The 23,574-nt window shown below is 45.0% G+C and overlaps 10 protein-coding genes across 10 annotated transcripts; 5 read left to right on the top strand and 5 right to left on the bottom strand.

Annotated features, from left to right (window-relative positions):
* Positions 1-1,018: 1,018 nt before the first annotated feature.
* On the top strand, positions 1,019-3,130 carry AGABI2DRAFT_202137 (hypothetical protein). Its single transcript, XM_006459700.1, has 7 exons — positions 1,019-1,426; positions 1,490-1,731; positions 1,808-1,928; positions 1,990-2,133; positions 2,191-2,356; positions 2,419-2,876; positions 2,928-3,130. The coding sequence occupies exons 1-7, from the start codon at positions 1,027-1,029 to the stop codon at positions 3,056-3,058; spliced, it is 1,662 nt and encodes a 553-aa protein (XP_006459763.1). The 5' UTR covers positions 1,019-1,026; the 3' UTR covers positions 3,059-3,130.
* A 419-nt stretch (positions 3,131-3,549) lies between these two features.
* Positions 3,550-5,176, bottom strand: AGABI2DRAFT_177575 (hypothetical protein). Its single transcript, XM_006459699.1, has 8 exons — positions 5,057-5,176; positions 4,944-4,998; positions 4,678-4,887; positions 4,538-4,620; positions 4,368-4,481; positions 4,255-4,314; positions 4,112-4,205; positions 3,550-4,057 (listed from the first exon to the last, which is right to left on the bottom strand). The coding sequence occupies exons 1-8, from the start codon at positions 5,078-5,080 to the stop codon at positions 3,678-3,680; spliced, it is 1,020 nt and encodes a 339-aa protein (XP_006459762.1). The 5' UTR covers positions 5,081-5,176; the 3' UTR covers positions 3,550-3,677.
* Positions 5,177-6,565: 1,389 nt separating this feature from the next.
* Positions 6,566-7,386, bottom strand: AGABI2DRAFT_116706 (hypothetical protein; the record flags this gene model as incomplete). Its single annotated transcript, XM_006459698.1, has 5 exons — positions 6,566-6,813; positions 6,876-6,966; positions 7,026-7,085; positions 7,135-7,233; positions 7,285-7,386. The coding sequence occupies 5 exons, from the start codon at positions 7,384-7,386 to the stop codon at positions 6,566-6,568; spliced, it is 600 nt and encodes a 199-aa protein (XP_006459761.1).
* Positions 7,387-9,551: 2,165 nt separating this feature from the next.
* AGABI2DRAFT_191612 (hypothetical protein) lies at positions 9,552-9,848 on the top strand. The gene has a single exon (XM_006459697.1). The coding sequence runs from the start codon at positions 9,639-9,641 to the stop codon at positions 9,801-9,803; it is 165 nt and encodes a 54-aa protein (XP_006459760.1). The 5' UTR covers positions 9,552-9,638; the 3' UTR covers positions 9,804-9,848.
* Positions 9,849-10,836: 988 nt separating this feature from the next.
* AGABI2DRAFT_142198 (hypothetical protein) lies at positions 10,837-11,790 on the top strand (the record flags this gene model as incomplete). The annotated part of the gene is made up of 1 exon (XM_006459696.1): positions 10,837-11,790. One exon carries the CDS (start codon positions 10,837-10,839, stop codon positions 11,788-11,790), a length of 954 nt encoding a protein of 317 aa, XP_006459759.1.
* Positions 11,791-12,129: 339 nt separating this feature from the next.
* Positions 12,130-14,422, bottom strand: AGABI2DRAFT_116704 (hypothetical protein; the record flags this gene model as incomplete). The annotated part of the gene is made up of 10 exons (XM_006459695.1): positions 12,130-12,636; positions 12,696-12,854; positions 12,939-13,045; positions 13,111-13,328; positions 13,403-13,470; positions 13,532-13,631; positions 13,687-13,872; positions 13,947-14,099; positions 14,162-14,354; positions 14,407-14,422. The coding sequence occupies 10 exons, from the start codon at positions 14,420-14,422 to the stop codon at positions 12,130-12,132; spliced, it is 1,707 nt and encodes a 568-aa protein (XP_006459758.1).
* A 64-nt stretch (positions 14,423-14,486) lies between these two features.
* Positions 14,487-15,783, bottom strand: AGABI2DRAFT_135089 (hypothetical protein). Its single transcript, XM_006459694.1, has 2 exons — positions 15,106-15,783; positions 14,487-15,058 (listed from the first exon to the last, which is right to left on the bottom strand). The coding sequence occupies exons 1-2, from the start codon at positions 15,772-15,774 to the stop codon at positions 14,573-14,575; spliced, it is 1,155 nt and encodes a 384-aa protein (XP_006459757.1). The 5' UTR covers positions 15,775-15,783; the 3' UTR covers positions 14,487-14,572.
* Positions 15,784-15,819: 36 nt separating this feature from the next.
* On the bottom strand, positions 15,820-16,629 carry AGABI2DRAFT_67658 (hypothetical protein; the record flags this gene model as incomplete). The annotated part of the gene is made up of 4 exons (XM_006459693.1): positions 15,820-16,137; positions 16,189-16,341; positions 16,394-16,482; positions 16,530-16,629. 4 exons carry the CDS (start codon positions 16,627-16,629, stop codon positions 15,820-15,822), a joined length of 660 nt encoding a protein of 219 aa, XP_006459756.1.
* A 1,985-nt stretch (positions 16,630-18,614) lies between these two features.
* AGABI2DRAFT_142196 (hypothetical protein) lies at positions 18,615-19,885 on the top strand (the record flags this gene model as incomplete). The annotated part of the gene is given in 8 exon segments (XM_006459692.1): positions 18,615-18,674; positions 18,737-18,774; positions 18,794-19,027; positions 19,150-19,163; positions 19,243-19,316; positions 19,375-19,434; positions 19,496-19,589; positions 19,614-19,885. The coding sequence occupies 8 exon segments, from the start codon at positions 18,615-18,617 to the stop codon at positions 19,883-19,885; spliced, it is 846 nt and encodes a 281-aa protein (XP_006459755.1).
* A 1,975-nt stretch (positions 19,886-21,860) lies between these two features.
* On the top strand, positions 21,861-23,121 carry AGABI2DRAFT_142195 (hypothetical protein; the record flags this gene model as incomplete). The annotated part of the gene is made up of 6 exons (XM_006459691.1): positions 21,861-21,920; positions 21,976-22,030; positions 22,093-22,293; positions 22,516-22,565; positions 22,624-22,683; positions 22,741-23,121. The coding sequence occupies 6 exons, from the start codon at positions 21,861-21,863 to the stop codon at positions 23,119-23,121; spliced, it is 807 nt and encodes a 268-aa protein (XP_006459754.1).
* Positions 23,122-23,574: the final 453 nt, after the last annotated feature.

Here is a 23,574-nt window from a genome sequence, read left to right as displayed (position 1 = left end):
CACCATGGTCGTCGGGCGTGTCGTTGAGCAGCTATGAGGAAAACGACATATGGCTGATGCCATTGACTGTTGAAAAAACATACAGTGGAAGGTCGTGGGTAAATTCCAGAAAAATCATGGTAATTTGGAGATAATTCATGACTGTGTGATGGTGCAAAAATCGGGGCACGGTGTGCAGTCAATGATGAGATATAGAATATTTTAGGTAGAAAATAGCATAAATAGTGGAATGATGTGGGATATGGAGACAGTAGAATTCTGAAAAAATAGGGATAATTAAGAAGCAATTTGAAGAAGTATAATAGCGTAAGAAATATATCAGGAGTACCTTTTGTTGTTGATGTACCAGTGTACCAGTGAAATCAGTATTGAGTTTAAGAGGGAAGAGAAGAACAACTATGAGCAAAGCGAGTAGAATGCGGGAAAGAACAACTATGAGGGTTACTATTTGTGCTGAGAGACTTATACCTTTGAACTTAATTCATACACATCAGTGGACAATTACCTTCATTGTCACTAAGCCACATTTCCATTACATTTGATGGGAGGGACTACTTCGAAGTCCAACAATAATAAACCGCCACAATTGCAATAAATCAAGAAAAATAATACAGTAAATTCACTACTATGGCCATTGATCATGATTCATGATGTGTCAATTGAGAATACTGAGTCACTAGATGCCAGTAGATCCAGCCAATGTTTAATTAAGACACTTTTTTTCCTGTATAACATGTATATAATATTTTATTGTAACTTGAAATCGGATCTACATTGAGCCATTCCGTGCCCTGGCACGGGTACTTACCCTAGTAGGGTTTTATTATACAATTTCACATACAAACGACATGTTGAATCCGAGATCCACACTTTGGCCCGCTACATCTTGTCACGTACAATTAATACCAAGCGAATGCAGTGGGAATGATAACCATTCATGAAGGATCTAGCGTTCCTTAGAACATAGCGCGTATCAGGCCCGGGAGTGCGGCCCGAGTTTGTAGCAGGTTTTCTCTTCCGACTTTGATGTTGCGGGCAACATTCACTCGGATACCACCATACATTCGGTTTCAGTCATTGCGAAAGCAACGTCTACCCAGACATCTGTCTTCTTCTTACACTACGACCACGACAACGTCTCGCCTTCCCGACCTGGGAATTCGTCCAACGCCATTGAATGCACCGCAGCTTGCGCTTTCGGATGGACAAAAACAAACAATATATGCATTATCAACTCCACCTGGAAGAGGAGGTGTAGCAGTGATACGTGTTTCTGGTCCCGAAGCTCTTGAGGTCTGGCGTAAAATGGTACGCCCACTTAAACCAAAGCCACGGCCTTTACCTTGGAAACTGGAGAGATGTAAAATTGTGAATCCAGAAGACCCGAACGAAGTTTTAGATGATGGCTTATCCGTTTTCTTTCAAGGTGCGCTAAACCTTCTTTGTATTCTTTGAAGGGCGGAGTCAACTCAATTCCCTTTGTTTCCAGCTCCAAAATCTTTCACAACAGAGCCTATATTGGAATTACACACGCATTCAGGACGAGCCCTTCTCGCCACCCTCCTTGGTGCTCTTTCGAAACTTCCTTTTCTCAGACCTGCTGAACCAGGAGAATTTACTAAGCGCGCTTTCCTCAATGGGAGACTTGACCTGACCGAAGTGGAGGGCCTAGCGGATTTAATCGATGCAGAAACCGAGGAACAAAGAAAGATTGCGAGTCGTGGTGCATGGGTAAGTGGCATTTCGAACTTCAGCCTGTCTGGCGCGCAAGATGTTAAGCCAAAGCTTTCTGTTTGTCCCCGCATAGGGTGAAGTTCGCCAAGTTTATGATGACCTTCGGACAAGGATCATCCATTGCTTGGCACAGGTAGAAGCTCTTATCGATTTTGGTGAAGGTGAAGATTTGGAAGAAGGTGTTTATGATCAAGGTCAGCATTCATGGTTCCAAGCCTAAGTTTATGTGTACGCTCAAACGTAGCACTTTGATAGCACACCAGGAAGCTCAAGTGTTACTTACCCAGATCAAGAATCATCTCACTGACAATCGCAGGGGCGAAATCATTCGTTCCGGTATTAAACTTGCAATTTTTGGCCCTCCCAACTCTGGGAAGAGTAGCTTATTGAATTTCCTCGGTGCGACCACGGTTTCACTGTCAAAATCTTGTTGCATGGTTTTAATCACGCATATAGCACAGCGCGAAGCTGCCATTGTGACCTCTATTCCCGGTACTACGCGTGATGTCCTTCAATTAACGTTGGATATCGGTGGTATGCCCGTGGTCGTAGCCGATACTGCTGGCGTGAGAGCAACAAAAGACGAGGTGGAGGTGATTGGCATCGAAAAGGGAATAGACACGTACGTCTCGAATCAATCATACACTGGGAACTTACATCTTGAAAACGTTATGCGGGTACCAGAGTCAAGAATGCAGACATTGCTATTTGTGTCTTATCTTTAGCTGATCCGACCGTAACTCGACGGTGCACGTTAGGTTCGGTATTGAAGCCTAGACTACAAATTTCAATACCCGAATCTATATCACAGCTCGCCGAGTCTCAAAACACGTACTTCATATTCAACAAATCCGATCTCGTTGGTACGGATGCCGATAATATCTCAATCGAGGATATTGAACTACCTCCTTCAATATCCAATCGTTCGTGGATATTAAGCCTTGCAGAAAAACGTGGAACGAAAGTATTTCTAGAGGAATTTGGGCAAGAATTACAACGAATCTACTTGTCATTCTCGTCTCAACCGAATGGATCTGAGGGTAAAGAAGTTCGTAACGCGCATACGCCAATTATCACTCGTGCTAGGCACCGTGAACACCTTGAGGCTGCTTGCACATTTCTACAAGCCTTTCTTGACTACAGTGAGTTGATGAATTTATTCTGATCAAATTCTTCTTACTTCTTGATTCTAGGCAAAGATGATATCGTATTGGCAGCCGAAGAACTTCGCTATGCAGCGCGGGCACTAGGCAAAGTTTCGGGTACGATTGACGTTGAGGATATATTGGATGCAGTATTTAGAGATTTTTGTATTGGGAAATGAGGTCTTAGTATAGATATAAATTATTGGTGCGTGTACGGCTTTTTGGATGATGTCCGGAGTCTATTTAGCCATCTCTTTTTGACTCTCGCTATAGATACTGAAGTTTCAAAACGAAAGAGGTGAAAGTTGGATGATGCGATCAGAATGACTTACGGACTACAGAATCTCAAGATTCGCCGTTTCGGAGCTCCAACAGCGCCGGCTGTGATGCACGCAACAAGTAGTCGTTGCTACTCGTTCGCTGTACCGTTGCCTTCAGAAGATTCCTTGGTTGACAGACAGAAAAATTTTTGGGTCAAAATTACTCTGTTCGATAGTGGCTCTACATTGATATCATTAGGATTGATCGAGTCGGCATAACAGCAAAGTTTATTCCCCGTTCGTGGTTCGTCAAATGAGTTCGAACGAATGGCTAAAGGCCCACTGGCACTCACCTTTCTCATGTTTTAGCCAACGTATAACCGGGCACCTTACAGCAGTTTAATCCGAATGACGAAAATTGTACATATCATAGAAAATTAAATAAAGCAAGATCGAAAACAAAATACAAAAACAAGAATGGGCTAGCTAACGTAGTGTCGTAAAAGTGTATCCTATCCATACAACATGATTGTCATAACTAAACGACTTCCGCTTTCTTCTCTTGCATACCACCTACTTCGTTTGATTCTTCTGATACTCTCTGTAGATGAGGAGCTAAATCGACTGTACGGATACCACCACTCGCGGCGGTACTCGTCGGGCGAGTATGCATGAAAGCAAGACCACGCGACACAACAGAGGTTGAAACACCAGCTTTCGCAGGCTCCGAACGACGATACGATGGGATATCAAAGTCTGGATGTAAGGTGTTTCTTCCACCAGAGATGATAAATCGGTTATTTAGTAGGACGAGCATCGAGATGCTGTAAAACTTCTCGATGGACAATCCCGGTAATAGATACCAGCTATTGGTCATCTGAAGGAATGCGAACACGACATATGTGATAGCCCACGCAGCTGCATGAATGTCAGTTAGTGCGATGTGCTTCAAGTTTGTGAGATTAATCTAACCTGTCACGAAGCCCGTTTCGAAGAAAAATCGTTTGGCTCGGGTGATAATGTCTTGTGAGGCTTTGGAGGCAGTTCGAGACTCTGCGGAAAGAATCTGAAAAGACGGTCAGTCGCAGGATAATATGAGAGGTCAGCAAACATACGAAACGACACATGTAGAATGCAATAATCGAATCACATATGGCTCCTGTCAGCACGAATATCTAATGGTAATGTCATTAAAACCTTGATCCGAGTAAGTCGAACTTAAGCTTACATATGATGAAACGTAGTTCCGCGGCATCGAGGCATGAGCGAAATCGGTGATATGCAATGGCCTATGAACAAGAACAGCAGAAACGATTCCAGATACAAACTGCAGAAACGAAAGCTGAGAAAAAAATATTTTAAGATTTATCTCGTGCACTCAAGGGGGTTTGGACTTACTGTCATTATGATGTATACGACGATTTTGTTCCCGGACACAATATGTATGCGGTGCGCATAAAATGCGTGAACGGCTACAGCAACTTGAAAACCAATGTGTCAGGAATAAAAATCCAACAAAAGTTCGTGTTGAGACTAACCGGCTGAAGCGCTCAGCGGGATAGTCAGCCACATAAAGCCGAAATTGTGAACGTCCAGATCCACTAGCCAGTTGTTGCCAGTTATTGTACAGAATAACATGTAGAAATCGCGAAGAGAGAGGGCGATTTGGACAGTTCCAATGATAAAAACGAAATAAACAACTGATTTCGTTAGTCGCCTATCTTCTGGGAAGGCAAGGTAGTAGAGGTCTAGAGCGATGTCAGTGGCTCTTCGACGGTTGCACGCATGAGAACATGGTACCAACAGGTCTGGACAATTATGATCCCGTAGAGGAAGATATCCAGACAGTACCCAAAAAGCTATAGCCATAGTTTCGTCGGTCAGAGAGCATGGAGATGACGCAAAATGGGTACTCACGGCCGGTCCTCCTGCACTTGTCATCGTCGATATCGGATATGAGATGCAGGAGTAAAGAGTGCACGGGCAGCGCTACTGTCCCTTGACCAGCAACACACAGTGAAGAAAGTTGAGGTGCTGGGCACCGGGGATGGCCTGTCCGAGAAGCAAGGCGATGCATATTTATCCCAGCCAATGAAGAAATCAGAAGCATGGCCTGATCCCACTCTGATCACCGCAACAACTTGAGACCCGTGATAGCAGGCGATGCTTGATGCCATTGTCATAAGTACTGCTTTCTGATAATTCACACCTCCAATGACACTGATGTGATGAAGGAAAACAATAGCGAGAGTCTGGGGGATACCGGCAAGACCGTGTATTACCGGGTTTAATGTATGTAATGGGCCGCGCACTGGATGAATAATATTAGATACAGAACAGTCCATTGCACTTCGGTTCAATTCAACGTCTTCGTCTCCCAACTCGCTCAACGAGGGAGCCTCATGAATTGGGCAGCCAGTGAGAGGCAAGTTGCGGAGTATCTAGTTCCCAGGACGAACATATATGTTCCATATTATGGAGCACTTTAGATAGCTCATCAGCGCCGCACATCAACATCACACTCTCATGGCACCACTTTGATTTGAAACGCGTATCCTTCCTTATCGACGAGGCAATGAACACTAGTGAACAACATGTCGTCCATGGAAATGGTCTTAAGATATAACTGCCATCACTCGAAGTAGTCATTAATCCTCTTCTTCTTCGGGTCTTCCGTTTTCCGACTCGTGTTGGCACTCATAAATTCTACTAGATTCAAGTTGGTTCTGGATTAGGCTGTCAAAGTGTGCCAAAGTTGACGACAAAGCGACCCATCTCGGGATCATATTATTAGAAGAGACGCATCATGGTTCTGCATTCCGATAACCCTCATGTAATTATGGTACATCAAATGATCTGGTAGAACAAGGCCGCACTCGAATAGTTCAATGGAAACCACAATGAGAACTTTGAAAATATCAAATAGTAGAATAGAACCTTCCGCTTAGTACACTTGGGTTCTACTCGATGTCCACTCACTTCGTCTCTCGGATCTTTCGGGAGCCTATAGGCTATAAGATCAAATCGAAGTGGTCAAAAAAACTAGCAGCTATCAGAACATTATAGGACGGGTAAGTTCTAGACATACTGACGCCTTTAAGTAGTAAGAAAGTACGCAAGAAAATCAATTTCACTAACGCGTCACTTATTGTAGAAGCGCTGTTGTCGAACGGCTGCTAGCTGAGACTTGAGACTTGAGGAAAAGGAACTTAAAATTTATCCTTTGCTGTGGCTGACGTTGCTTTACTGGTTGAAATAACTCGACCCTGGACGCTGGGGATCCCGAAAGCGTCTCAGCGGAAGACAAAAACCTTCTCAATGACAAGTCTAAGATTCTCATGGAGACGAGTTGAATACTATGGAAAGAAGAGGGGGAAAAATCGAGATATGTCAAAAAACGAACCAATGCGTTTAGCTCATCTGCCTCTATTCCGTCCGCGCATATTCTCGAATACCATCCTCAGCACTCTCCCGCCTAGGAATATCCGAGAGTCCATAAGAGTCGGCCTCAAACTCGAAAGCGGGTTCATTTCTCCCTCCTGTTATCGTAAAGCGGTTGTTCAGTAGGACCAGGATGGAATTGCTGTATATTTTGCCAAGAACAAGACCAGGGACAAAAAATGCATTCGCCGATGGAAAGCCCATCATCAGAGGGTATGCAATTGCTACCACGGCTGCGTGGTTGAACACCAGTGAGTGCAAGGAACGGAAGCTGACAGGAAGTTGAAATATTCACCTGTCACAATCCCTGTTTCCAGTAGGAGCCGTTTTATTCTAGTAAGCAGTACCTGCGTTGTCCTAGATGATCGTCTCATTTGTATAGTAAGCTAAGACGAGGGTGAAAAATCTCAGGGTGAAGTTATCAGGTAAACCAATTCATACTTACGAACCAAGACATATACACAGCAATGAAAAGATCACCCGCCGCCCCCAATGCCCCCCAAGCCTGAAAATAAGTAATATGCACCAGTCTATAGTTTATGAATCTGTCTCACAAGTGCGCCTGCAGCACCTGAAAAAAGGCTTTCTAGTCCAGTACCATAACTGAAGCCCATAGTAGAGAATATACCAGAAGTCAGCTGGCCCAGGGCAAGCTAACATCAAAATAAGATGGCATCTAGAAAGTGTGTGCGGATTGGCTTTACTATGATGACAATACCGGTGACTAGTTTCTTCCTTGAAAGTAGATAAATTCTGTGGGCGTAAAATAATTGTGCCACTGTGGCGACTATCCCATAGTGGCCCATGTCAGGCTGAAGAGGTCCTGGGATACTTAATTAGATATACGTACCCAAAGTACTACTAAGTGGAATTGTCAGCCAAATGAAATTAGAGTGGATTTCGGTTGTTTCCAAGAGATATTGGTCATTGTCGGATGTGCAGAATAACTGATAGAAATCAAGAATCGCCAGAATTGTTTGGGCTGTATCGATGCTATAAACAAATGCAACGATGGCCTTCGTGCTCTTTTTGCATTTGGGAAGGCTATATAATAGAGGTCTACAACAAAATCCTCAGCAGACATGTCCGCAAAATTCACTCCTGTGGACTTACACGTTTGTACGGTCAGGATACCATAGAGAAAGATATTGAGGCAGTATCCAAATAACTAGATTTCGCCTTGTCAGAGTCATAACCCTTGCCGCTGCCTATTGGCATCCCGGCACATCATGCTCACCGGCGCTTGTTTATAATACACAATCAACTCTAAAGGAGGCTCTCTGTTCATGAATATACCGTTCCCTGTTGAATTTTTGAGGAGTGATTCACTCCGAGTGAACATTGGTACTGAGGACTCGGAGTCGAAGAAGACAGACAAACCGCCGGAGTGTTATCTCCATACTATATATACTGTCTACGGCGCGGGGATTGCATAGCTTTTTAGATGATAGAACTGATGCCAATTCCTTCAATTTCGCAGATTCCCACTCAAGCTACAGTGATATATGATAGACGCCCTTCTAGATCTGAGCAGATAAGCGGTCAACTAGTATATCAAAGACAAAGTAAAGTCAGCTTAATCAGACTCCGAGGTCTCCACGTTTCCTAGCGCAAGCCAGGTAGCCAGTGAAAGGCCAGATGCGGACTACTTGACGTTTGCAAGACGAGCCCGTTTCCATGTCGTGGAGTATCTTTAGACTAGTAGCTCATCAGCATACTGCTGCATCCATCATACTCTCACACAACTTCGATCTAAGATGTTGGGAAACAACAGTTAATGTTTTATAGCTGTCATCACACGAAAAAGTCACAAGGGGCCTTCTTCATTGGGTCATCTGAGTTGGCACAGGATCGCGATCGTGCTCATAAGCTTTAGTAGATGGTTCAACTGGGCTGTCCGAGTGCGCTAAAAATGACTATGTACACCCCAAGTTAGAATATAATTAGAAGAGATACATATGGTTCTACATTCTGATATGTACTTAGTAACTGTCCCATAATTATGGTCCGTCTAAGTGTTGATATGGAGCGTCGAGACCACGCCGGAACGATCAACAAAACTACTCTGAAAATATCAAAGATAGAACTATCCGTCGTAACTATGTTTCGGGTTCAAGTACGGTACCATGGTCTCCCTCGTCATTCATCCATCAGGTATAAAAACATGCAATGCTTGAGACTCAGTCGGGCCTGAAATCGGACATCCCGATGAAGTCAAAGGAGAATACGAAACCAGAAGTCACTACTATTCTTGCCCTTTTAAAGTGGTGATTGTCGAGCATCAGAAGCAATACCCCTGAGTACCATGTTCAGCTTTTTCCCTCCTAGCGATATCCGAGAGGTGGTAAGAGTCAGCCTCGAAATCGAAAGTGGGTTCATCTCCCTTCTGCTATCGTGATCGATTGTTCAGCAAGACCAGTACGGAGCGTATACTTTGCCAAGAATGAGGCCAAGAATGTCGAATGTATTAAACTCCCCAAAGGAGAACAGAGGGTGTGCAGTTGCCAACACAGCTACGGGGTGTACGAAGTGTGAAAAATGGGAGCTGAGAAGACGTCGAAATATTCATCTGTCAGAAGTCCTGTTTCCAGCAGTAGCCGTTTTAGCCTAGTCAGCGTCACCTGGGCCCTCGTAGATGACTGTCTCATTTGCATTGTAAGCTATGACAAGGATGATAATTTTCTGAGTGAAATTAACACGTAGAGCAATCCACATCACTTACAAACCCATGAAATCGAAGTAGGGTGCTTCCAGAACGAGGTCGTAGTTGTTGGATGTGCAAAATAGTTGATAGAAATCATGGAGCGCCAGGATCGTCTGGACTGTATTGGTGCTGTAAAGGAACACGACAATGACCTTCGTGATCTTCGTGTCATTCGGGAAGACTATATAATAAAGAGCTACCACAAAGTACTCAGCAAACTTGTCCGTGAATTCATTTACTGTGGACTCACATGTTTGTACGGTCAGGACGCCGTAGAGAAGGACATTGAAACAGTATCCAACCTGGTCAGAGCCATGACTAGGTGAAACGAGGAAATTAGATGATTAGTAAACAATGGGGATGTCGGATACTTGGCGCATGGACCCCGGCGGCGCCCTAGGCGGTGAGATCTTGAGAACCAGACTGCGGTGGAACGTAATCGTGTTGCACCGAATGCGTGTTCGGGCTAGCTGTTCCAAAGCACCTGTCAAATATTTTGATTTTGAAACTGCTAATTAGTGAGACGAAGTAGCCTGAGAGTAAAAAAAAGACCCTGCGTTCACGGCATAACGACCGGTCTTGTGTGAGAGACAAGACGCGGCTGTGCCGCCACTCTTCCATTTGAAGGGTGTGACTCAATTCGGGAACAGGCGTCATCCCTCCAGTAGCTTTCACCACGGTCTTTTCATCATATGTGCACGCAGAAGCCCATCCTCAGGCTGGTCCTGCCGAGCCACTCTATCCCTCGCTCGATCTTTCATGTGGCGGCTTTTCTCAGGAATCCTGAATGATATCCCATATACCCGCCTTCTTGTTTTCCTGCGACTCCAGGGTACACCGCGGGATGGTCGGTGGATGAAAAAATTACAGTGACACGCCCTTCCCTTCAAGGCGTTATTATCCGTCAGGCTCGCGGCAGCGACCCTGCCCATTTGGCAAACCTGTGGTATCAACCTCTCTCACGAATCACCCAGCAAATCCACCCTAGGTACAAGGATGGGATCTGCGCACGATTCTGGAAGTTTCCTTCGGACACGTTGAAATATTGACTCCGACTTGTTCAACAACGGCCGGGGAATGGAACGCACTTTCGCCTGAACTGGACGCAGGCTGTATTGTTGGGGCGCCATGGCACCATCAAACTAGCCCCATTTGAATAGAATCCCACCTCAAATCTTTCTCGTCGCAACAAGGCCAAAAGAACCATTCGGGAATGTCCGATGGGACACGGAACAAAATCGGGAGGAGTTAGACGAAAATAGTAGCAAGAAATATATAAGTTTTTGGACCAGAGATGGTAAAAATAGAGCTATGGTCCCCCCGCGTTCATAGACGCCACAGTGTTGCCGTCGCTTTGACTCACGAAACATCCATATTTGGGCTTCGCATTCGGCGGAGTCGTAAAAACAATCTTCTGAAATATCAGTGCCACTGAATTCAAGGTACACGCAGGCGTCCAAATGTCGAAAGGCTGTTCTTCTGCTACCGGATATAAGGCCACTCTGCGTTCAACGGATCTCATCCACCTCATCGAACAGCTACATTTCCCCTCATGTCACTTTGGTCTGCCCCACATCACGTTTCGGACAATACTCTGGACTTTGAGGAAGTCGAGAGACGATTCGAGGAGCAGGAGGCGGAAATGTATTCTCATATTAGTCTTACCGAGGAATTGACAGGCGAGGCCTCGCCTATCGCCTCACTCGATCTTCCCTGTGGCGACCTCTCGCCTATCCTCGACTCCGATCAACATCCCACCGATTATCCACCTACTTCTTTCCCCTCTTTTCATAACACCCCAGAGTACATCGCCGAACAAGTAGAGATTGTGGCGCCTAGGCCTGTCCAAAGGAGAAATATCTTGGATCAAGATGCGTTTTATAACATGGATTCTGGTGACTCTGTTCAACCAGAAGATCATCTACTACCATTCGCTCCTCCAGACCATACTTTTGATACATTTTCTCAACACTCTCTTGTCCCTCAAGAACCGCAGAACGTATGTGACGCATGGGAAGCCTTTAATGCACTCGGTGGTATGAACTACGACCAACCAATGGATATGACAAACAATACACCATCCTTATCCAATCTCAACCACATGAAGATGAAGGTACAGTCCTTCGAGTTCAAGTTAATCTCAGTATTCGTGCCTACTGCGAACCCCTACACCATTCAATGCCCACCATTCGACCTTCCTGCGTTGAACGAATTCATACCGCATCACGTACCCGAACCATTGATGCAAGCGGAGGCGGCGCTCTTTATGGACGGACCCAACGACTTTGTTCCCTTGGGACAGCAGAATCACGGAGCACTCTGGAATTCCAACGTCACTACTTATCATACACCCGCCCCAAACATGTTCCCAGATTTCCAGCCCAACATCTATGCGCCACAAGACCAGCAACTGGCAACGCCACCCGAGTGTTATTATCCCGACCTCGGTGCAGCCTCAGACCCAAATCCCGCTGCTTATATCAACGAATATGAACCAGCCTTTTAGGGTTTCAATGTTAGCCATACAAGGGGTGGCTTTTGCGCAGATGAAATTTTTTTATTGTTTTCATGATGCTTGCGCACTCTTATCTCTAGCCCCGTTGTTTAAGAGGAAGAATTGTTTTTTTTTTTGTTTCGATTTTTTTAACTATGCACATATGCTCTCCTTCTTTAGTACACTACTACATCATTAATTATCTTCTATGCAATATGACAATACGCTCTTTTTTACCGCACAATCCTCGACTATGATTTTTTTGTCTTCGTAATATTCTTAGAAGTCCAAGAAAAGTAGGACGCCCCTCAACGGCAAGACTCGATACATGGAAAAAAAAAGATGAAGATTTCAAACACCAATCTCCTCTGCCAGCTCTGCCGCACTTTTACTAATATACATCTTCCAGCCTTTTTCATCTTCATCCGGATCTTCATCTGCCCAAAGCAAGTCTTCATCCACACTACTACTACTAGTAGCCGTAACCAAAACCGTAGTAATGGCAGTACCATTCCCATTCCCCTTTTTCGTAGTAGTAGCGGTGGTATTACTATGATTGGTATTTTTCATCGTTCCAGGACCAGGTGATATCGATTTTGAATTCGTCCTTGTTACATCCTTGTTGTTGTTATTGTTATTGTTGTTGTTGTTGTTGTTATTGGTCGACACCGGATTAACATCTTTCTCATCCAATTTTGTGGTCGTCGTATTCAAATTCCGTTTCACACCACCCGTTTGAGGTCCCGATCCTGGTCCTGGCGACACTTCATCTCTCGATCCCACATCCATCATCCCATCAATATCAACTTCTCTTTCCTCCGCTTTCATTTTTCTTTCTTTCATCGTTTCTTCATCTTCCTAAATCCAGTTTAGTTATCCCTTGTTTTTTTTTTTTGAGGAGAAACAAGAAAATTTACGATATCAAATTCATCTTCCCTCTCCTCATATTCAATATTCTCATCCACCTCTTCAAATCCTCCAGCAAACGCACCCCATCTCTCCGCTTTTGGACAATGCCATATCAAGATATTACCATGAGTCGTCGTTGACGCTATCAATGATTTTCCCGGATGCCACTTTTTGAAAAGGAGAAAAAGGTCAATCAATATATATATATACAGACAGACAGAAGAGCAAACGCAAAAAAAAAACGTACGTACGTGGATATGTGATAAAGGTTCTCTACCCCCATCTAACGCTGTCGAAAACTGTCCATCTTTAGATAAATCCCAAATATAAATCTTATGTGTCGCCGGATCCGCCGATCCTATTTCCAATAAACATAAAAATATGTTGGGTTATGTAAAAAGTAAAAGTAAAGAGAGACTTTACCACCGGCTAACCAATCTCCATCAGGACTATAAGCCATAACATGCCACGCTGTTCGATTTATAGGATCATTAAATCGATGTGTCGGTTCTAATTCTTGTTCGTTCACTTTGTTATTGTTATTGTTGTTGTTGTTGTTATTGGTAGAGGTAGAATCGGATTGATAATTCAAAATCGTAAATTGTCGAAGTATCCGATCTGACGAGTTCGTCACAAATCGTCTATCGTTCCCATATTATTCAATTAAGCAAAAAAAAAAAAAACGAAGATGGGAAAGGAATGGGAAAAAACGGACCGTCCATTTTTTGTGAAATCCAAGCTTTTCATTACACCTGCTCCAACAATTTTATGTCTCCCAACCATCTCAAGAAAGCGTAAGTAAGAAATGGAAAATATCAAGCAATAAATGATTAAAAAAACTCACAGATTTCGTTCTAGTATTAAACACCAAAACCATCCCATTAGCCGTCCCCGCAAACACATATCTTCCCGAAATATCAAATCTCGCAACCGTAATCGGTGACCTAACCCCCCCATCACATGTCTCCTCAATTTATTAACAATAGAAAAAGTACATACCTTTTGATATCTCTTTGAACAGGTAAAGGAGTTACCAAAGTCGATTCCTCTTCACCCTCCTCCTTCTCCTCCACATTGTTGTTAAGAAGAAGGAGATTATCATCCAACTCTATCCTCCCTCTATACTCTTTCCTCATATCCATAATAAACAATTCTCCTGTCGATAACAACGCCAATATAATCTTACTAAACCATATATATTAGAAAAAACGAGATTTTTTTTTTTTTTTTTTTTTGCCACATAGAAGACACACACATACCTATTTCGTGGATGAAAAGCCGCACTCACAACCTGCGAATCAAATCTCACAGTCCTCGCTCTCTGTACCGGTTCCACCCTCTTCTTCAAATCCCAAATGACCACATTCCAATCCTTAGACGCACTCAACACAAATCTCCCATTCCTCGACCAACTTCATCATCATCATCATCATCATCATCATCATTTGTCGTTGATATTGTAAGAAACACGCACTCAATACAAGTAACACCTCTCACATGTCCATCCAACACCCTCACCGGATTCTTCGTCTCCAAATCCCAAATCACCACACTCCCATTCTGTTTCCCAGCCGCAATCCATCTCCCACTCGGATCAAATTTCGCAAATAACGCCGATGCAAGAAGCGACGTCTGAATGGCCGTCGGATGGGTAATTTGAAACGGGTCTTGTTGCCACAGTCAATATCGTGGGCAGGAAATGGATGAAGGAGACGCAACTGATGACATCGTTCATGGTGATGACTGACAAAGAACAAGGAATAAAGCGTGGGACCCCATGCTGTGCTGTAATAAATATGAAAAAAATAGACACGACTATAATACTATTGGTACTTGATAAAGAACAGAAATAATACAGAATGAAAAAAAAAAAAAAAAAAGGGAATCAAGGACTCGTGGCCATGGAAGCGGCAACGCGATTCTCGGATGTGTTCGGAGATCGAGTGGGATCCACCATAGCCTCATCAATACTCTCCCTTCTCCTGCCTCTATCCGCCACAGAAGCCGCTTTGATTGTAGGTTCGTCATCCGTCGTCCCACTCGTACTCGTAGCATCGTCATCTGTATCGTCCTCTTCTTGTCTATGTCGATCGTTTTTATGATGTGAGGGAGTGCGGTAGTCGTCGTCAGCGACTTTGCCACCAAAGGTATCGATGGCACCCATGGCGCTCATGGGTGCGGCGACACCCGAGGGCGTGTTGACTAGGCCGTCAGGGATGGCCCCACGCATGGCTCCGGAGGTGCGGGAAAAAAGAATGAGTTGTTCGGCATATCTCTGCATCTCGTCAGAGGAGATGACGAGTCTGAAATCGTTGAGCAAGAGGAACTGGAGCTCGAGTTGGTTGAGTTCCTGGAGAGGAAGACCGCCCACCTGCAACACGTCAGTTAAGAGCAAGACACAGGTCACGGAAGGCTTGCCTTGGCGTAGCGGGAGTTTGTGTAAAAGACATCACTGAAGAATTTGCTAGCGACGGTTACGCCGGCAATGACGAGCCGATGGATATTGAAGGAATCAATGACAAACGTGCGTTGTGTGGCATCGGCGTTGAGTTTGCTGATGCGGTCGAAATAGACGAGGAGGGCAAGAAAGACTTCGTTTGTGGTGGGGCAGTACTTGAGGATGCGGAGAAAGTAGGCGTCGAGGGAGATGGTGGGGATGTTGCGGGCATGAAAGGTGAGGGTGGAGGCTGGTGTGGATATGGCGGAGCGAGATGCGGTGGTGAGGGCGTGCCAGACGGGGGTGTCGCTGTCGATGTGGAGGGGAGCGGTGGAGGAGGTGGTGGTGATGGCGGGCGAGGCGGCGAGCTGGTCGTTGGTCGATGCGATCTGTGTGAGCAACGACGCGAGCAGTCGGAGCAAATCCGCCGTCGGGTATGCGTGGATATCGACCGGGTGCGCCGGCGTCGGCGGGGGAGGCTGCTGTTGAGGATTTTGTGGGCCGAGGGTGGCTGGGGTATTGGACGACGACGATGAGGCGGCGGGTGTGCGACCCCCCCTGGATGAGGAAGGGGCGGAATGGCGATGGAGGAGGGGTGGCTGGGGGACGGGGATGGGGACAGACGCGGAGGGGTGGACAAGAGCGAGCATGGTCTCCGTCTTTCGCAAAACTCTAATTTATTAAATATCTGGTCACTACACACCACGTGCACCCGTGCGAATCGTCCTCTCCACCAGCTGATTGAACTCCCGCCACCGCTGCACGTGGATCCCGTGCCCGGTATTCCTCCACTCCTCCAACACCACTTTCCCCATTCCCTCCTTCAGCCGACGCGACCCCTCCCGCCATACCAGATGGTCCTCGTCCCCCACCACAATCGCTACCCGCCCCACCCCTTCCCCAATCTGCCTCAGCCGCTCAGCCGACACATGGTGCGTCAACCCCGCCACCATCTGCGATACATGCCCTTTTAATCGCTGCTTCTTCGTTATCGCCACCCGGCGTAAAAACGCCTACCCCACACTTCAATACCCTTTTCACCATCACAAAACACGTAAACTCACCTCCTGCTGTACCTGTCTATTAGTCTTGTTGGGCTCGTCTATATCTCTTTCCTTTAGCCAATCCTGTGTGTACAGCATATCTGCCACTATCGGTGCCATCATCAACGGATCAGGCGTCATCATTAACTTTGTTAAACTCATTGCGCCTTTCCACTATTATTACGATGTTAATCACGTTCAAGTAGACGTAAAATAAATCAATTACCGGGGGTATGTTGTTCCAAAACCATCCTCCAGGTGTAGTCACTGCCAATACCAATGATCCAATTCTTTCGGGTATCCTCCATGCCAATTCTACCACCTCATGAGATTCACAAGAATGCAGAAAAATGATGACTCACCCTGAGCAATCATCCCTCCCAAACTGATTCCAACCACATGCACCCCTTTTTCCTCAGTCCATCCCACATGATCCAACAAACAAATCACATCCTCCGCCATCCTCGACGTCCTTCATTTTCATTCAACACACCAAAAAAATAATAGAAAAAATAAGCGCAAAACGCACGAATAAGGTCCACTTGGATACCCAGAATTTCCAACACCACGATTATCAAAAATCAATACTGTACTCTTCTCTCCCCCCTCCCCTTCTTCATCTTGAAATGCCTTTTCACTACCAAACCACTCAACCTGTTTCACCCACCCAAATGAACTCGAATTCAACCCCATAATCAATATAATCTTGTATTTCTCTCCTCTCCCATGTTGTTCGAAATACAACTCATGTTTCGTACCACTCACAGGTACGGTTACTGGACAAAGTCCTTTACGAACACAGGTGGAGGGGTTGAAGAGCGTGGGTAGGTCTAGAGATGCGAATTCCATTATGTGGAGGTGGGAAGGTAAGAAAAGGTAGACGTGGTAACCGGACGCGTGTGTTTTGATGAGTATGTACCTGTAAATAGTTCTTTATTTTTAGATTTTCGGATTTCTAAATTTAGTGTTGTTGGTTTGTCAGTTTCTTCGGTTTGGTGCGTAAGCTGTTGCGATTGCTAATACTAATACTGATACTGATACTAATACAAGTAAGCCATGATAAATTTAGTCCAATGATACTGTATGAACCACCGCTACAAAAAAGTTCCATCTGAATCCATGGGCTACGTGACGTTCAGCGCGTGACGGTTACATTTTGATGCCAGCGCATCACTTTTGACGCGTTCGTTATCTTTCCGCAACCGACATTTACGGCCCATCTAATATACAATGCCGACTTTGCTAAGCTTTATATTGATCGACTGGCCTTTTTGCGTTTGTACAGCTCATCTCACAGCCATTCATTACCCGAAAAATCAAGCTTGAAGTGAGTGTTGGCGGATTGGGTTCAGGGGTGGGTATGGCAGTGTAATATGTATGGTCATTATTCTCGGGTATGTTTTTCGGTTCATACTAATAGTTACCTTTGACGTACCTCACTCGAATGATAGTATAAGAGCTTCACCGTTTCGTGGTCGTGTCATATGAGCTTCTACTTTCGAGGATTATCACATCGCCTTCAAGCAGTAACTACCTTGTCGCTAACAAACAACATGATGGCCCAAGCAAATCCATTATCCGTCGCACACCGATCCCTCCACCGCATGACGAGGATGTATGACAACGTAACATGGCAGGCGCCTACCACTTGGGCCTAGAGGCCGGGCACAGATGGGCTTGTATGAACGCGAGGATCTCAAATGACCGGTGGATCTGGTATGCCTGCGGAAGGTAACTCGGATGGCATTACTTATTACAGTACCAGGTGGTGGTGACAGTAAAAGTCGATGTAGCTTGGGATATCTATTCGAATCGGACGCGCGACAGGTTCTCCCCCTTGTGCACCTATGGACGCCTTCTCCCAAACAGGAGCGACGATTGGCAACATATGAAAATAAAACATCACTTTACCTCGTAAGTCTCAATTTCTCAGGCCACTTTCCACTATTAACTTATGCTTTATCAAAAGGCTCGACTTTTCGGCTCCGTTCATCATACTATTAAACCCTACAAGGCCGCTATCGCGTCTGTGCGATATGGTGCGGAAACGGACTGGAGGGGGCAGAGAACGAGTTGGGTTGTCTCCTGCGAAGCAATGGAGTGAGAATTGTGCAAAGGAGGAGAACATTGCTGGTGAAGTGCGAATTATCATATGAGGGTAGTATGAGGGAACGAGAGAAGGGAATGATGGCGTGAGTTGCAGTGAGTTGAGCCGCAGACTCGGTATCCAGCATCCTTATTATATTTATACTGATCATCTCATCATCTCAGTTCATCTTACCAGGACGTATCGAGTGGAAACGGTTGGTGGTCGGCGGTGTTGGCATCAGTTTTACTGTCAAAGGCTGTACAACTTTGCGCACATGGTATATATATCCGGAAAACACTCCTACATTCTTTCTATCTTCTTTAGCTGTTGACCCCTCAGATAGTCAATAAGGAACGATATGTCCATGAGTCCAGATTTGGAGTTCTTGAAAAGCGTTGTAATTGATAGACGAGGGCCGGTGAGACTCTGATGCGTAGAAACCTGAAGTTGAGCTCTGACAAGGCGAAATTTAGCTGGCAGGAAACCTCTTCTCTACGGGATCTTGACCGTGCAGACGTGTGAGTGGCACGATGACAGAAAGAAGTCTGCTGACGATTTTGTGGTAGATCTCTATTATATAGCCTTCCCGAATGACAAGAAGATCACGAAGGCCATCGTTGCATTTGTTTACAGCATCGATACAGCACAAACATTTCTGGCGCTCTATGATTTTTACCAGTCATTCTGCGTAAACAAATACTCCTTCATTCTGAACCAGGACAATACTACCCACTTGTGGCTGACAATTCCGTTCACTGGTACCTTGAGTATGTGTGTTTATTATTGTACGTTCCTGTAACCTCATAGCATGAGCAATGGAACAGTCGCTACAGTAGCACAGTTATTTTACGCCCACAGGATTTATGTACTTTCACAGAAAAACGTAATCACAGGTATTGTGATCATAGTAAGTCCGTTCTACACCTTTCAAGGCACCATCTTATTTCAATATTAGCTCGCTGTGGCTCAACTCGTATTTGGTTTAGCTACTACCATATTTTTCCTTGGTATTCCACTGAATTCCAGCATTCTAATTTACACAAATCTAACGGTATACTATGTGAGGCAGGCTTATAGACTATCATATTACACATATGACTTACTATGTAAGTTTTCAGGGTTGGGGGTCGGTTGGAATGGTCTGTGACCTCGTCATTGCAGTCTATATGTCTTGGTTCGTAAGTAATGATTACTCTATCTGATATAACTTCACTTTGAAAATTATCACCGTCGTCATAGCTTACGAAGCAAATGAGACGGTCACCATCTAGGAAAACGCAGGTAATGGTTACTAGGATAAAGCGGCTCGTGCTGGAAACGGGGCTCTTGACAGGTGAGTATTTCGATACTCTCTCAGCTTCGGTTCCTCGTGCTCAGTGCAACCCCGCAGCTGCGTTTGCAGCTACATTCACCGTGTTGTTGGTCCTAACGGGGCATTATGCTACGTTTGCCATTCCTGGGCTTACTCTCGGCAAACTATATAGCAATTCCATACTGGTCTTGCTGAACAATCGCTTCACGATCGAGGGAGGGAGGAATGAACCGGCTTTTGAGTTCGAGGCTGATTCGTACCACCTCTCGGATCTTCCTACTAGGAGGGAGGGCGCTGAGCATGGTATACGAGAATGAAGATAAACGGAATCCAGGTGACATTGTTTGATTTTCTTTGCGCTATTTATCCTGTAGGAACGCAACATGGATCCATATACCATGGCTACGAAGTACGCTTATTCTCGAGCAGCTTCTTCGATCTTTTTGTGCCACGCACGCTGATAGCTGGAGCGATATAACTACTTCCCTCATTCCTATGATACGGTTAAACCTCCTCAGATAATATAGTTGAGCTTCACCGTCTAACACTTTGTAAAGTCTCTCGAAGCAACTGACCACTGTGTAAGCCCGCTTACGCTACTTCCTAATTGGGTACTAGTAGTACTTACAGTAAGTAGTTCTTCTTTCTCCCTTTCAACAGATACCATGAGCCTGTCGTACATCCACGTCACTGCTCTCTCTTCATCCGGCGTTACATTGATGCCGGCGCATCACTTCGACGCGTCGTTGTCTTTCCGCAACCGACATTACGGGTCTGATATGCAAATGCTGGCTTTGCTAGCTTGTATCGATCGACTGGCTTTCTTACATTTGTGCAGCTCATCTCCTAGCCATTGGTGCCTTGACAGCTGTCATGGCCCCATTACCTGCATAATCAAGTGCGAAGTAAGTGCTGACGGATTAGGCTGGGTATGGTAGTGTAATATGTTTGGCCATTATTCTCTGGTACGTTTCTCTGTTCATACTAGTTAAAGTTACCTTTGACGTACCTCACTCGAATGATAGTACAGGAACTTGGAACTGTTATTCAAGGCTTCATCGTTTGTGGTCGTGTCATATGGGCTTCTTTCGAGGATTAGCGCGTGGCGACCTCACGGTCTTTTACTATCTACCTTCATTGTGACCACCGCCTTCAAGCAGTAGCGGCTCCCTGCTAGTACACGAGGTTGCACTTTGCACTTACAAATATCATCATAAGGCTTCTTTGGCTACTTCTCCTTACGCTACGTCTCTCAGGTGGCAAAGATGTTCTGGTATATTCCCCTTCCGTTTTTCTTTCACCCAACCCTAATGAACAAGCCAAGTCTGTTTCGCCATCAGTGCGTATGAAAAACCGATGTCGGCACCCGTCGGCCTGGATGACCCATAATCAGAGAATGCAATTTTTCTATTTATCATTCTGATGCTATAACGAAACGGTGAGTTATTTATGTTTAGTTTTTTTCTAACATGGTTGCTGATGTTTTTAGTTTTTTCAAATTTGATACGTCGTTTGGGTAGATACAGGACCTTTCTCCCCGTCTCCCAAATAGGAGCGACGATTGGCAACTTACGAAATTGAAACATTCTTATGAGAGTGTGAAGTATCAAATTGACCTTGTGACGACGCATCTCGATCTTCAGGCGAGACGAGGACCCAACTTCTCGTCCAGCTCGGCACTTTATCACGGAACCAGGTGTTTTGCTCGACAAACGTTAGCAAGGACCTAACGAATCCTACTTCGGTAATCATAAAAGTTTGGATACTTTACATCATAAGTCTCGAATTTTCTCAGGCCACTTTCCACTATTAACTTGTTCGGTATCAAAAGGAGAGACATTGCTGGGGGAGTGCGATTCATTATATGAGGGTATGAGGGAACGAGAAAAGGGAATGATGGACACAGATGAGTGAGTTGCAGTGAATCCAAAGGTCCTGAAGGACTCATGGGCCTTCAGATTAGTTTGTCTCTTTAGCTGATTCTATCAATCATCTCTGATAGGCGCTGTGGGGCAGGTAGTCGGAGCATGCGTTTGGGGGTTCCCTATGACTCTAAGCCGCAGACTCGGTATCCGGCATCCTTATTATATTTATACTCATCATCTCATCATCTCGGTTCATCTTAACAGGATGTATCAAGTGGAAACGGTTGGTGTTCGGCGGTGTTGACATCAGTTTTACAGTCAAATACTGTACAACTTTGCGCACATGGTATATATATCCGGAAATCACTCCAACATTCTTTCTTTCTTCTTTGGCTGTCGACCCCTCAGATAGTCAATAAGGAACGATATGTCCACGAGTCTAGGTCCGGAGCTCTTGAACAACGTTGTGACTGATAGACGAGGGCCGGTGAGACTCTGATGCATAGAAACCTGGGGTTGAGCTCTGACAAGGCGAAATCTAGCTGATAGGAAACCTCCTCAATGTCCTTCTCTATGGCATCTTGACTGTGCAGACATGTGAGTGTCACAATAAAGTGATAAGCACGCTGAGGATTTTGTGGTAGATCTTTATTATGTAGCCTTCCCAAATGACAGGAAGATCACGAAGGCCATTGTTGGATTCGTTTACAGCATCGATACAGTTCAAACAATCCTGGCGCTGTATGACTTCTATCTGTTATTCTGCATCCCAAACAACTACCACCTCGTCCTGGGCCCGAAGTTCCAGGTAATGCAGGGCGGTTTCATGTGGCTGACAATTCCGCTCAGTGGTACCTTGGGTATGTGTGTTTATCACCGTCTGTTTGTGTCTCCTCCTAACATGAGCGATGGAACAGTCGCCACAGTAACACAGTTATTTTACGCACACCGGATTTATATACTTTCAAAGAAAAAAATAGTCACAAGTATTGTCATCGTAGTATGTCCATTTCACACTTTCTTTCCAGCCAACAACTTATATCAATGTTAGCTCGCTCTAGGTCAACTGGTTTTTGGTATAGGCATTACCATTGTCTTGCTTGATATTCCTTTCACTTCATCTATGGTGGCTGTGAGGCAGGCATATATGCTTTAATCCCATGTGTATGACTTACTACGTAAATTTGCAGGGTTGGGGGCCGGTTGGAATGACCTGTGATTTCGTCATTGCGGTCTACATGTCCTGGTTTGTAAGTAATGATTGCTCTAATATAATACCACTTTGAAAAATGTCACCCTCGTCATAGCTTACGAAGCAAATGAGACGGTCATCTAGGACGACGCAGGTATTGGTGACTAGGATAAAACGGCTCGTGCTGGAAACAGGATTCCTGACAGGTGAATATTTTGATATCCTCTCGACTTCGGTTCCTCGTGCTCAGTTCAAACCCCCAGCTGCGTTTGCAACTGCATTCACCCTGCTTTTTATCTTCGTGGGACACCAAGTATGTGCTATTCCTGGTCTCACTCTCGGAAAAGTGTACAGCAATTCCTTGCTTGTCTTGTTCAACAATCGCTTCACAATAGCAGGAGGGAGAAATGAACCGGCTTTCGAGTTTGAGGTTGACTCTTACCACCTCTCGGACCTTCCTAGGAGTGAGGGCGCTGAGCATGGTATACGGGAATAAAAGTAAACGAGATAGACTCGGAAGCAGGATATCATAAACTCTAGTTCAATTTCTGACATTGCTAGCTTGTTCCATGCACGGTTGTACATTGAACGCCTTCAAATATCATACCCGTGAAAATGAAGCTTAAATATCTACCTCGCCCTCCCGGATAATAGGCGACTAACAAAATCAGTTCCTTATTTCGTGTTTATCATCGGAACCGTCCAAATCGCTCTCTCACTTCGCATTTTCTACATGTTATTCTGTGCAACAACTGGCAGCAACTGGCTGATGGAATGGGACGTTCACAATCTCGGGTTTACGTGACTGCCATGATAAACAGGTCCAACGGTGATAACTTATATGACACCGCTTCAAAAGTCCATAAATTAATTGATTACCCGCTTTGCACCGACGTGCCACTCCTGTTTTGACTATTATTTGTAATTATATCGTTGGTCTCCTGGGAAA

Source organism: Agaricus bisporus (genome assembly GCF_000300575.1).
Source record: "Agaricus bisporus var. bisporus H97 unplaced genomic scaffold AGABI2scaffold_4, whole genome shotgun sequence".
In the NCBI taxonomy this organism is placed as follows: domain Eukaryota; kingdom Fungi; phylum Basidiomycota; class Agaricomycetes; order Agaricales; family Agaricaceae; genus Agaricus; species Agaricus bisporus.
The sequence above is the reverse complement of the archived record's forward strand: the minus strand, read 5'-3'. Positions and strand labels throughout refer to the sequence as shown.